The 13,673-nt window shown below is 49.9% G+C and overlaps 1 protein-coding gene across 2 annotated transcripts in view; it reads left to right on the forward strand.

Annotated features, from left to right (window-relative positions):
• The window catches only part of STYXL2 (serine/threonine/tyrosine interacting like 2), a 30,898-nt gene extending 17,661 nt beyond the window's left edge, over window positions 1-13,237 (forward strand). For both annotated transcript variants that reach the window (XM_026003369.2, XM_072732917.1), the window contains exons 4-6: window positions 2,472-2,703; window positions 4,142-4,359; window positions 9,959-13,237. In XM_026003369.2, coding sequence (XP_025859154.2) covers window positions 2,472-2,703; window positions 4,142-4,359; window positions 9,959-12,792 — 3,284 coding nt within the window. In that variant the 3' untranslated portion in view covers window positions 12,793-13,237. The remainder of the gene's footprint in view (window positions 1-2,471; window positions 2,704-4,141; window positions 4,360-9,958) is intronic.
• Window positions 13,238-13,673: the final 436 nt, after the last annotated feature.

Here is a 13,673-nt window from a genome sequence, read left to right on the forward strand (position 1 = left end):
GGGTCCTGCTGGGCTTTGAGCGTAATTTGGCATCCACTGCTGGTGGCTATGAACCCTTCCCTGGCCTTTAGTTGTGAGAACCACACATACTGCTGCTTCTCCATGTAGTCCCAGGTCTTTCTCTGTCCTCAGGCCCTCTGGGTGCCCCCAAGGTCGCTAAGGGCACCTGGATCCACTTCATGAGGAGCCAGAAATTCCATCTGCCACTGCTTGTGACGTAGACATCCCCGGGGGCCCCATCTTCTCAAGGAACTCTCAAGTTTTTTTCCCTTTTCTTTTACCGCCCTACCTGGAGTCTCTCTTCCCTTTGCTCCAAGCCAGGCCAAAGTGGCTTCACCCAGTCTAGATCTCTCTGAATTGATCCCAGCACCACCCTAGCTCTTGAAGTTCTTTTTCCCTCCCATGTGTTTGGGAACTTCCCTCACCTTCCAATTTGCAACACCCCTGCTCTGTGCCTTACTCCCTGGACCCTTCTCCATGCTTGGGTTCTTGGGAAGTAAAAATCTGGCTTTCAGAGCTGTAAGAAAACCATTTCCTCTCTTTGAAAACTTTGCTTTCAAGCCTATAGAATGCTCTAGATGGGTCTACAGGACATTGCACATGTAGGTTGAAATCTAAAGCTAAGCAGTGCCTTTTCTTAAATTCTAGATTTTATCTACCATCCCTTGTCTGGGGCATTGAGCCTAGGTTTTCTTAGTCTCAGTGGCTCATGGGTGGAGTGGGGAGGTAAAAAACACAGCAGAGAAAGGAAAATGTATCAGGTGCTATTTCAAAACATTACCCTGCTCACCAGGGATCAGAGGGATAAAAACATGTGTTGAAGAACCCTTCATTTTCATGAAAGTCTGCATGTGCCACACACCCGAGAGAGCTTCAAGGAGAAAAGTATAGGCTTTGCTTTCTTCTGAAGGAATATTACATAGTAAAATAAATGGGAGAAATTGATGCAGGGAGGGAGGTAGACCAGACCTGGGGAAAGCAGGAGCTGCCAGTAAGAATGAAGGGCTGGCACACTTGTTTTTAAACTGGAAAGGGAAAAATCAAGACAACAACCAGCTATGTAAATAGCTGAGGAGGACAATGCTGTATATTTTAATGAGGCATCAGGGAGTTTTACTTTTTTATATGTAGTAAAGAAGAGAAGCCTCTGTTAGGGGAGGGAAGGAGAGGGCCTTTTACATTTGCTAGGTAAGATCCCAGGAGAGCCAGGGGAGAAGACTGAGTGGTAGAGAGAATAGGAACGCTTCATCTATTTTTAAACAAAATAGAGCTCTGGGATTGCAGGGCTTTTCTTTTTTCTGCTTTTGAAACGGAGATCAGAGAACATTTAGAGCTGAGATCTGATTCAGGGATGGGGGGGCCCATCAGGTGGTTCAGAAAAGGGAAGAGAGAGAGAAGAGCTTTAGGGAAATGGAGTGCTCAGACCTGGGTAGAAAGCAGAACCCCCGGGACCCGCAGACCTTGAGGAGTCGGCCTAGCTCATGGACACCTGTTCAGCTTGTGAAGGGTTGGGCCAAGTCTAGTCACCAAATGTGGCTGTGCTCTTCACCCATCAGGGAAAGAGATGGTGCCAGCAAGAGGTCATGGCCCACACGGGAGACACTCTTTCCTTTCTTACTTTCCCCCCTCTCTCTATTCAGTATTTTCGGCTACTAAGTGGCAGGAAAGGTTTTGCCCTCCTTTATTCTTATATTTCTCAGAGAAAGAAATATCTTACATTCCTTCCAAATTTGAAAAACCGGGAACAAAAATATTAGGAGGAGGAGCTAAAGGCTCACTGGAGATGTGGGTGAATAGATTTTGAATTCATTTGCAATCTGAGCTTTTCTGAGGCAGAAAGGCCCTGCGTGGTGTTTTGGGACCTGCATGGGAGTTCTTGGCAAACCCTTGCTGCCTGCCAGAAAGTTTGGGGGACTGAGATTCACAGGCACTTACACTCCAGTGCGGAGAAGCAGACAAGAAAATAAACAACTAAATTAAGTGTGTATGAGAAAGTGACCTCACATAAATGCTGAAAGTTTTACTTTTCCCAAGTTACCTGCATTCCGTATGAAAAGGAGTCAAACTAATAAAGTGAAATGTGATATGAAAGAATGCCATTTATTCATTTGGTAAATGCTTCTAGTTTACATGGTACCCTGTGGGAGCTGTGCAGGTGAATCAGACATACGCCAGGTACTTAAGGACCTTGGTCTAAGGAATTATCAACCTTTAGAAAAATACAGGAGGGAATAAGGGAAATGAGTGTCCCTCAACCTACACCCATCTACCTATACTGTTGTTGGTCCTGACCACAAGTTCCAGGCCAATGCAGCCCTCACCACCACCCCCAGACCTTCATTAAGTCCTTCCTGGTATTGGGGCATGCTCAGAGTCCTAGCAGCAGACTGGCCAAGAGCAGATCCTCCTGAGAATGGGGAGGGCCGTGGTATTCTTAACTCCTTAATGAGAATACTGCTTGTCCTGTCTAGAATTCAAGCCACGGGGGATCAGAGCCCAGGCAGAGTGTCCAGGCATGCTGGAGTCGGCCGAGCAGCTGCTGGTGGAGGACCTGTACAACCGTGTCAGGGAGAAGATGGATGACACCAGCCTATACAATACCCCCTGCGTCCTGGATTTACAGCGGGCCTTGGTCCAAGACCGCCAGGAGGCGCCCTGGAATGAGGTGGATGAGGTCTGGCCCAATGTCTTCATAGCAGAGAAGTGAGTCTGACTGCTGCAAGTTGTGACCCTTTGTCCCACCCTTTCAGTGCCCGAGACACATGAAACACCTCCCACTTTCCCCGCAAAGGCCCCAATAGCTTCATCCCACAAGTTGATGCTGTCTGATGGGACATTTGGAGTCAGGGATGATACCAATGAAGACTTTCACAATATAATAAGATGACAAACAGGTTATAATTAATACATATCTATGTACATAGATATGTATAATACGATACTAATTGAGCAACACATAGATGTGTGTATGCACTTTTGCATAGACAACAATTAGAAACAAATGTGATTAAACAGTAACAATATTCTCTAAGAGGTAGTTCTACAAGTGGTTTTTATTTTCTTCTCTAGGTTTCTTTTGAATTGTACAGATTGCCTAGAGTAAACATTTCTTGGTTTTATAATCAGAAAAAATGTTATTTTTAAAAAGTTTATGAGTGGTTTTTCAGAACAAAACCCAAAACACTTCACTCATGTCCTGTTCCTTCAGGGTCCTGCTAATGTACAATCAGTACCCACAGGTTAGTTTGTGAAACTAATCTTTGTTGATCCATTAGCTACATAATGAGATAGCCTCCCTGTGCAATTACTCATATATGTAGAAGCAAAGGAGGGGATTTGGGGGCCCCCGTGGCGGCAGGCAGTAGGGAAGACAACTTTGGACGGTGGGGCTTGTACTCCACCAGGAGTGATGATCACAACCTGAACCTCAGAGCTGGGCATCAAGTCCTAAGTGATCTCTAGCTAGCTCTGGAGATCCAGGGACATTCCATCATGCTCACCAGGGACCCCAGATGCCTCCGGATAACCCCAGGTTTCTGGTTCTTCTTTGGCAATCTCATCTTCAGAGCCTCTTCAAACCAAGCTCCACTTACTTCACTGAGCAAAAAGAGCTGTGAACTAGAAACCAAAACACCTCTCTTTGTTCAGTCTTTTTTCCTTTCAGTCCTGGGAAGTCAGAAAAGTTCTTAGGTTCATTTTTATAATCTTCGAACGGGAATGAAAATAGTTACCCTATCTACCTCTTAAGTTTATCCTTAGGGATAAAATGAAATAATGTGTGTAAAAGGACTTTGAAAAATACAGCATGACATATCAACGTGAAGCACATCTAATTTGATCATTAGTTCTGTCTGCCACTTTTGCGTCCAGATGAATGTCCATTCCCAAGGCAAAGAATTTTAAACCAGAGGTCTCTAGATCAAAGATTTCCTTCCCTATCAGTCTTATTCTCCTCTTCATTCTACCCTCCCCTGCCCAGCTCCCTGTCCTTCTTTCTCTGGCCCCTTTTTATAACCATATTTGCCTGGCACCAGAGAATGAGGTGCTCACCCAGCTGTGGCCTCTCGCTCCTGGTCTCTGGTAATGCACCTTTCCTGCTCTGACTCTGGCAAAAACTCTCTGACTCCTTCCTCCTCCCCAGGAGCGTAGCTGTGAACAAAGGGAGGCTGAAGAGGCTGGGAATCACTCACATCCTGAATGCTGCTCATGGCACCGGCGTCTATACTGGGCCCGAATTCTACACTGGCCTGGAGATTCAGTACTTGGGCGTGGAGGTGGATGACTTTCCTGAGGTGGACATCTCCCAGCATTTCCGGAAGGCTGCTGAGTTCCTTGATGAAGCCCTGCTGACCTACAGAGGTGAGGGAGTAGAGTGTGCCTTCTCCAGGCTGCTAGAACTCCACAGGGGGAGAGGCAGAGTGGGGGACATCAGGAGAACTCCGGATTACCTGGCATGTCTGGAGGTTATCTGTCCTAAGAAGGTAGTTGTCTCATTCTAAGAAGAGAGGCACGGAAAGGACAATCATTCATCTTATTGGTAATTATTGAGGGCCTAATACATACCAGGCACTGTTCTAGGTGCTGTGCTGAAAGACACAGAAAAAGCCCTGACCTTTGAATCTCACACTGTAGTGAGCACAGAGAAATGTGTCAGAGAGTGACAAGTGTGAGGCAGAGACCAAATAGGATGATGTGTTGGAGTGACTGGCTGGATGCCGTGGGGACGGTGGTTGAAAGAGCCTCTCTGAGAAGAGGACATTTAAGCCGAGTGATAGGAAGGATGTAGCCATGGAAAAATAGGAAGAAGAGCATTCCTGGGCAGGGAAAGTGCTAGCTTGAAGCTCCTAAAGTGGAAAAAGCTTGGTGTGTCCGGGATCACAGGCTCATATGTCAGCACGGTGGGGAAGGGTTAGAGTGGCAGGGCCCAGTCATGCAAGAAGTTGAAGGCCAAAGTGAAGGAGATGGAAAGCTCCTTGAATCTGATCTACATTGTAGAAAACTCTCTCTGGGCTTGGGAGACTGTGGTGGCAGGAGAGTGGGACTAGGAGCAGGGAGTGCTGAGGCCGTGGCTGTCGTCCAAACGCGAGATGACCAGAGACTCAGCCACAGAGTAGACAGGACACCTCCTGTCCAGGCTGGGGACAGGCTGCAGCCCATGCGTTGGGGGTGGCTGGAGTTCAGATCTGGAGTCAGAAACCTCGGGCTTGAGTCTAGGCTCTGCTATGCTCTCTCTTCCCCAGGACCTTGAGCCATGTCTTTCTCTAGGAGAACCTGTTTCCTTGTATATACAACAGAGATAAAGAGATGTAATCTTCCTAACATTGCTATGAGGATTAAATTTTAAAATGCATATAAAAACTTACTTAGCACAGCACCTGGCAAATATGTATGTGTATGTATATGTATAGTTATAAATATATGTATGTATCTATATACATAGAATGTTTTATAGAGATTTTTATTAAAATGAAATGTATAAATTTTATGCGTATATATTACATATATATGTATATTATATGAAATAGTTTTCTCTCCTTTTCAATTCTTTAAAAAAAAAAAACAACCTTTAGTAAGAACTTTAAGAACATAACACTTGACAGAGCAGCTCTACTAGGAACCCACCCTGAGGGGATCAGATATACCCACAGAGATGTGCTTACAAGGATTACTCGTGGGATCATAGTCTGAATGATCAGAAACACGAAATGTGGATTGGTTACGTAAAGTTTGATATGGTCATAGACTAGGAACCTCGGCTCTCATTAAAAATGAAAACGGGGGGGATCCCTGGGTGGGGCAGCAGTTTAGCGCCTGCCTTTGGCCCAGGGCGCGATCCTGGAGACCTGGGATCGAATCCCGCGTCAGGCTCCCAGTGCATGGAGCCTGCTCCTCCCTCTGCCTGTGTCTCTGCCTCTCTCTCTCTCTCTCTCTCTGTGTGTGTGACTATCATAAATTAAAAAAAAAAAATGAAAACGGGGGGGTGGCTCAGCGGTTTGGCGCCTGCCTTTGGCCCTGGGCACGATCCTGGAATCCCGGATCGAGTCCCACGTCGGGCTCCTGGCGTGGAGCCTGCTTCTCTCTCCTCCTGTGTCTCTGCCTCTCTCTCTCTCTCTATGTCTATCATAAATAAATAAATAAATAAATAAATAAATAAATAAATCTTTATTAAAAAAATGAAAACGGAGCCTCATACTTGCTACCATGAGAGGATGCTTATAATGGATTAAGTGAACAAAACTGAATTGAAAACAATACCTATGGTTTGACACATTTCTATGGAGAAAAAAAAAAATCCCTACTTTTAAAAATTTATTCCTTCAGACCATCGTTGACTGGAGCGTGTGTGCAAACGCCAGCGGGAGGGGGTTTCTGGCGCGCTTCTGCCCGGCACGGAGCGGTGGGGAGCGCGTGGCCGTGGACGTGAGGCCAGAGCAGGACCAGGGCGCCTGGTCAGGCCAACCCGAGCGGAGCCGGAGCCGCCAGGGCCGGCAGGTGGCGGGGCCTCCCTGTGGCCCTGCTGCCCTCCCCCCACACCTGCTCCTCCCCTCCGCTGCTGCTGGCGGTGGCCATCAGCCTGCCCTCCCCGCCTCTGCCTCTACCCCCTGCACCCCGCACGCCTGCCAGGCAGGGAAAGGACCTTATCCCCACTGGAGTTACCTCTGCATCCTTCCTACTCCAGCCTGAGGGCTGTCACCACCCCTGAGCGGTAGCTTCTGTGATTTCCTCTACTCCAGGATGCTTTTGGAGTTTGCTCTGAAGAGGGAGGAAGGCCAAACTAACACCTGGGCTGGGCGGTTTAGGTAATAGCCACAATAACTACAGTGGAGGATGTTATTTACATTTTACAAGTGAGGAAACTGAGACCCACGGAAGGTTTAGTGACTTGGTCGCTGTGTGATAATCAAGGTTCTCTTGGTTGCTAGTAAGTAGAAACCATCTCAGACTATTTAACCATCACCAAAGACTTTAATTATAACAACAGAAGAAAAAAATCCAAAGACAGGATGTGGCTCCAGACTCACCTGAACAAGGACTGGATAATCTCTGGACTCTTGATTTCCATCTTCTCTTTTTCTTTCTACCCCAGGTAGCATGGCCCTTCACAGACCTGAACATAGACTGCCTAACTTCCTGCCTCAGTGTCATTTCCAAATTTCCTAGGGAGAAAATGTGCTTGGCAGACTCTGGTCCTTTGTCTACCCTGAATTCTATCCATGGTGGCAAGGTGGGGAGCATAGCTTCTGGGCAAGTGCTTCTTGTGTTTTTCCCGAATATGGAAAGAGGGAACATTCTGAGGAAAATGAGAATGATAATTGGGAGAATACAACACAAAAGCCAGCCATGTAGAGGCATACTGAAAATGGAAAGAGACCTTTCTTACTCAAGCCCAGTGCTCTCTCCACTAGCTACATCCTTCAAACTCTTTGAACAGAGGGACCACATCAAGAGGGCACCTCCCTCTTCCTGCTGCTCATCAAAATGGTGGCTGCAAATTAGAAAAAGACCACCTTCCTCAAGCCGTTTTATTGCTGGAGATGTTTCATCAGAACCAAACAAATCTGCAAATTGACTTTGACTTGGATATACATATGGTACAGTGTCAGTGTGACCATGTGTCAAACAGAGAGCAGACAGTCTTGTCACCCAGGGCCTGACCCACCTCGCCCTCCCCCTTGTCCTCAGGCCACACTTGAAGCTCCACAGAGGAACTCTGGGGTGCAGGGAACACAGCATGGAAAAGCACAGCACCCCCCAAGCTGGTCTCTGCCAGACTGAGTCTAAGTAGCACTTGATGCCAGTCTCTATGAGGAAACTGGGCTGCTTGTGCCAGAAGTGTCCTGTTGTGAGCCGGCTCAATAACTCCACCTCCAAAGAAAGGAAGGAAGACTTTGGTGCTGGTGGTAGTAGTGGCGGCAGTGGCCTGGTCAGCCAGTTAAAGGGCAGTCTTTGGTGAGAGACAGCTGAGCCCGGAGCTGGTGATGGGAGGAGAGGACACCCTCTGCCCTTCACCTCCCTCTAGTCACTGCTGTCCTTCGGCAATAATGTTCTTCTGCGTGACTGGGCCTCAGGTCCCTTCTAGGCTTGCCTTGGTCTCCGACTTCGTGTGACAAACAGTCTTAACTGGATGCAAGATGTGCTGATGAAAGTCACCCCCTGCCCATCCCATATTGTTAGCCAGGACTCTTTTTTTTTTTTTTTTAATTTATTTATGATAGTCACAGAGAGAGAGAGAGAGGCAGAGATACAGGCAGAGGGAGAAGCAGGCTCCATGCACCGGGAGCCTGACGTGGGATTCGATCCCGAGTCTCCAGGATCGCGCCCTGGGCCAAAGGCAGGCGCCAAACCGCTGCGCCACCCAGGGATCCCAGCTAGGACTCTTAAAGATGTAACGAGCATCCCCAAAGACTGTTGGCAAATAGATTGATGGCAGCATGCAAGGAGGTCTCCCGTGGTTCCAGGCTGCTCAAAAACAGCCATTAGAATGAAGGCATAGAAGGCATGTTTGTCATATTTATTAAGGACATGAAGCAGAAGATGAGGCAAGGGGATAACTGATTTATTGAATGCTAGAGTCAAGACTTGGTGAAAGTTTCTGGTAGGCTATAAGGTTATTTTTACCAAAAACATTAATAGGAATTGGTAAAGTTATCCTTATGTTTTAAAAATGCTGACACATGACTTAATAGCAGTTTTTTAAAAAAAACCTTTACAGGTTTCAGTTGATATAAAAGATAATCTGAGTTCATTTTAAGACCTATCCATCCACATTGCAAGCTTAAATGGCATCAATGAAGCCTCGGTGCCCAGAATGAGAGTGGCAAGAGGCCCACTCTATTCTGTGTGGATCAATCCAAATCTGAAATATATTTGCTCAATCCTGACACAGACTCCTAAGGAAAAAAAAAAAAAACTAATAAAGTTTGACCTGCAAGTTTGGCTAGTAATGATTGAAAGACCCAGAATAGCCAAGAAATGGGAAAAAAAAATTAATGAAGAATGTGATAGTGATCTCTTACATATTTTTGTATAAAAGCCCTGGTTCATTATGGAAATGTCAGAATGTCAGAGTAGGAGCACGAGATACTCATTAGAGAAAGCTATACTTTGCCCTAACATGTGAAACAAGTTTCGAAAGAGTAAATTGATCTAAATATAGAGTGAAGGATGTGTGTGTATGTGTGTGTGTGTGTGCATGTGCATGATACTGAGCTCCCTGTCACAGGAAGCATCCAGTCTCTCCTGGATGATGGATGATCCAGCATCGAGGACATTGTAAAGGGAATTCTCAAGTTTCCACTATACTCCTGGTGCTTTCCCACACTGACATTCCGTGTCATTGTGATTCATTCACCTCAGCCTCATTTCTTTTCTTCTTTCTTCCCCCTCCCCCCCATTACTTTGTTTCTCCTCCCTCTGTTGCTCATCCATTTGGCAGGAAGAAAGTAGGGGTGCACTCCAGTGTTTCAAAAGTGGGGACACTTGTTAGCTCTTTTCCCTCCCCACCCTTCCCTCCCTGCCCACGTTCAGGCAGTGCAAAAAATGCTTGCCCAAGCACAGGGCAGCCTCACTGGCCTCTCTGATGTCCGTAACATGGGGCAGTGATGCTCATCCCTCATGGGACTTGAGTGCAGATGAATGCCAGAGGCTAGTAAATATATTAAGTCCAGCACATCCAAACAGTACTTTTCATTTATTTATTTTTAAAGATTTATTTATTTATTCATGAGAGACACAGAGAGAGGCAGAGACACAGGCAGAGGGAGAAGCAGGCTCCCCACAAGGAAGCCCAGTGTGGGACTCCATGCTGGATCCCAGGATCAGGCCCTGAGCCAAAGGCAGATGCTCAACCACTGAGCCACTCAGGCGTCCCACCAAACCGTACTTTCTAACAGAACCTTAAAAACCCTAATAAGGAAGCCACCGTAGTCATGTTATTCCCTCTCGTGTTTGCTTTCAGGGAAAGTCCTGGTCAGTAGTGAGATGGGCATCAGCCGGTCAGCAGTGCTGGTGGTGGCCTACCTGATGATCTTCCACAACATGGCCATCCTGGAGGCCTTGATGACTGTGCGCCGGAAGCGGGCCATCTACCCCAATGACGGCTTCCTGAAGCAGCTCCGGGAGCTCAATGAGAAGTTGATGGAGGAGAGAGAAGAGGACTACAGCCAGGAAGGGGTGACAGATGAGGCTGAGGAGGGCGAGGATAGGGAGAGCAAGGTGGGGGCCAGAGTGCACAGCCTCACGGTGCAGGAGGAGGAGGACACCATCAGCCACCTGAGCGGCTCCTCCTGGGGCCGGGCCAGCCAGGCCTCCAAGCCCCCCAGCCTCATTGACGAAGATGAGGAGGAGAAGCTGTACGAGGAGTGGAAGAAGGAGCAGGGCCTCCCGGCGGGCCAGGTCCCCCAGGCTGGAAATGCCCAGAGACGGCCGGCCTCTGGCCAGGGTAGGGAGGAGCCAGAAGACGACGAGGACGTGGAGAGGATGATTCGGGAGTGGCAGAGCCGAAATGAGAGGTACCAGGCAGAAGGGCATCAGCGGTGGGGGAGGGAAGAGGAGGAGGAGGAGGAGGAGGAGGAGGGCAGCGAGGGGGGCTCCTTCGTGAGGAGGAGCCGGCGGCGCATGCTGAGCCAGAGCAGCACTTCGGAGAGTGTGAGCAGCCACGACCTCCGGGTCCTGAAGCAGCAGCTGCAGGTGAGCAGCCTGAGCCGGGCTGGGAGGCGCCGCTCGGACTCGGTGTCCACGGAGAGCACCTGGGACACGTGGAGCCAGAGGCTGCAGGAGATTGAGAAGGAAGCGGCCCGGCGGTATCGCTCTCGGAGCCACAGGGAGGAGGCGGCCGCCAGCTCGGAGGCGGGGAGCAGGGGGCGCCAGGACGACCAGGAGAGCGTGTCTTCCGAGGCCAGCTCCTTCTACAACTTCTGCAGCAGGAACAAGGACAAGCTCACTGCCCTCGAGAGGTGGAAGATCAAGAGAATCCAATTTGGGTTTCACAAGAAGGACCTGGGGGCTGAAGAGAGCGGCGGGGAGCCGGGCGCTGAGGAGGCCGACAGGGAGAAGAGCGCCGGCGTCAGCCTGACGGCCTACCAGGCCTGGAAGCTGCAGCGCCAGAAGAAGGTGGGCAGCGAGGACAAGGAGGAGGTGGTGGAGCTCAGCAAGGCGGACGCCGCCGCCTCGGCCAAGAAGAGGCAGCGGAGGCTGGAGCTGCTGGAGAGAAGCCGGCAGACGTTGGAGGAGAGCCAGTCCCTGGGCAGCTGGGAGGCCGACGGCTCGGCCACCAGCAGGAGCATCCCCCTGTCTGCCTTCTGGGCAGCAGGCTCCTCGGTGGGCGCTGAGGAGGACGCGGCCTCGGTGCTCAGCACCCAGAGCCACAGCTCCCGCGCCTCGCAGGCAGGGAGCAACGCATTGGGGTGCTTGGCCTCACTCCCCGGCACAGCTGTGCCCAACCTGCCCGTGGGGCCCGGGGACACCATTTCCATTGCCAGTATTCAGAACTGGATTGCCAACGTGGTCAGTGAAACTCTGGCCCAGAAGCAAAACGAGATGCTGCTCTTGCCCCGCTCGCCGTCCGTCTCGAGCACGAAGGTGGCGCCAGCAGCCGGCTGCCTGGGGGACGACCAGGTGTCCCTTCTCAGTGGACACAGCGGCTCCTCCCTGGGCGGCTGCCTGCTGCCGCAGAGCCAGCCGGGGCCCAGCTCCGGCTCACCATCCCTGCTGTCCTCCCGCGCTGCGGGGGGTCCGAGGGCCGAAAGTCAGGGGGGCAGAGTCAGGGGGACCAGCAAGCCTATCTACAGCCTCTTTGCTGACAGCGTGGATCTGAAAGAGCTTGGCCGGAAGGAAAGGGAGATGCAGATGGAGCTGAGGGAGAAGATGTCTGAGTACAAGATGGAGAAGCTGGCCTCCGACAACAAACGGAGCTCCCTTTTCAAGAAGAAGAAGGTCAAGGAAGATGAGGACGATGATGTGGGTGACAGGGATGAGGACACTGACAGTGCCATCGGGAGCTTCCGGTATTCTTCCCGCAGTAATTCCCAAAAACCTGAAACAGACACCTCCTCCTCCCTGGCCATTTCTGATCGCAATGGAAGTGGTAGCAGGGCTGGCAAAGAGATGGACGGCAGTATTACCAAGTGGCTCAGTGGCCTCCGGACAGAGGAAAAATCTTCTCCCCAGAGGGATTGGTCGGGAAGCTCCAGGGGGAAGTACACCAGATCTTCCCTGCTCCGGGAGACTGAGTCCAAGTCCTCCAGCTACAAGTTCTCCAAATCCCAGTCGGAGGAGCAGGACACCTCCTCCTACCATGAGGCCAATGGCAACTCTGTAAGGAGCACTTCACGGATCTCTTCTTCCTCTACCAGGGAGGGCAGAGAGATGCACAAGTTCTCCAGGTCGATGTTCAGCGAGACCTCCAGCTCCCGAGAGGAGAGCCCAGAGCCCTACTTCTTCCGCCGGAGCCCTGAGCCCTCTGAAGGGGATGCATCCCCGGAACCACGGCGTCCAAACTGGGCCAGGCCCAGGGACTGGGAAGACGTGGAAGAGTCATCTAACTCAGACTTTTCTGAATTTGGAGCCAAGAGGAAATTCACCCAGAGCTTCATGAGGTCTGAAGAGGAGGGAGAAAAAGAGAGAATGGAAAACAGAGAAGAAGGGAGGTTCGCTTCAGGGAGGCGGTCTCAGTATCGGAGAAGCACTGACAGGGAGGAGGAGGAAGAAATGGACGATGAAGCCATCATTGCTGCCTGGAGACGTCGGCAGGAAGAAACCAGGACGAAGCTGCAGAGAAGGAGGGAGGATTAAGCTGGGCAAGGTGGACCTGGGCCACGGAGCTTAGTGCAGGGCTCAGAGCACACACGGCCACCACCCATCAAGGGACAGGGGTGTGGAGAGGATCATCCAGGGCACTCGAGTTGGGGTAGAGAGGAGGAGGAGAGTGAGATCTGAATGCTAAACCCACCGACACCGCTTTCTGTTGCCCAATGTCCTCTTAAGTTTTGACACTTCACTTACACATGTGATCGTGTCCATCAGAGATTGGAGGTGAGCTCGTGTGACACCATAGCTTGTCAGAGATTCCAGCTTACATCCAGGAATACTCAATACAGGATGTGGTTCTGGTTGTGGAGGTTTCATTAGAGCCAGGAAATTCATCCTGTAGCAAGTCTCACCTCTCCTGGCAAAGCTGATTTCTGGTTGTTTCTCTTAAATGTTTGGGATCTCCATTAAAATGGTATGTTGTCTAACATTTCTTACGTCATTCTGGTCATTTTTAGCTTTCTGAACCTACCTTAAAAGACACAGATGGGTTATCATGAGCCAGTCTCACCTTGTTCCATAAATGCCGGCCTCCAGACTACACCGCACTTTTTACATTAAAACAGTAACCAAGTATTTTGTCTGATACAGTAAAGTGGGAAGACATGAGGAAGACCCTTGAGAGTAACAGGGAATTACAGGGAGATCAGGTTTTATTGGGGCGAGAGTGGTGAGACATAGGCAGAGAGGAGGGCCCCCTGGAATAGCAGAGAGACAAAAGCAAACCAATGGGGGTGAGGGAGAAGAAAAGAAGCCCAATACAAGGAGATGGAGATGTAGTTTCATGAAATCTTTCGGTCACCCTTGCTTTTCATTCCTTGGAGGATGGTCAGACCATGCGGTAGGCAGCCCACGGGATCCTTCCT

This window comes from Vulpes vulpes, chromosome 13 (assembly GCF_048418805.1).
Source record: "Vulpes vulpes isolate BD-2025 chromosome 13, VulVul3, whole genome shotgun sequence".
NCBI lineage: Eukaryota > Metazoa > Chordata > Mammalia > Carnivora > Canidae > Vulpes > Vulpes vulpes.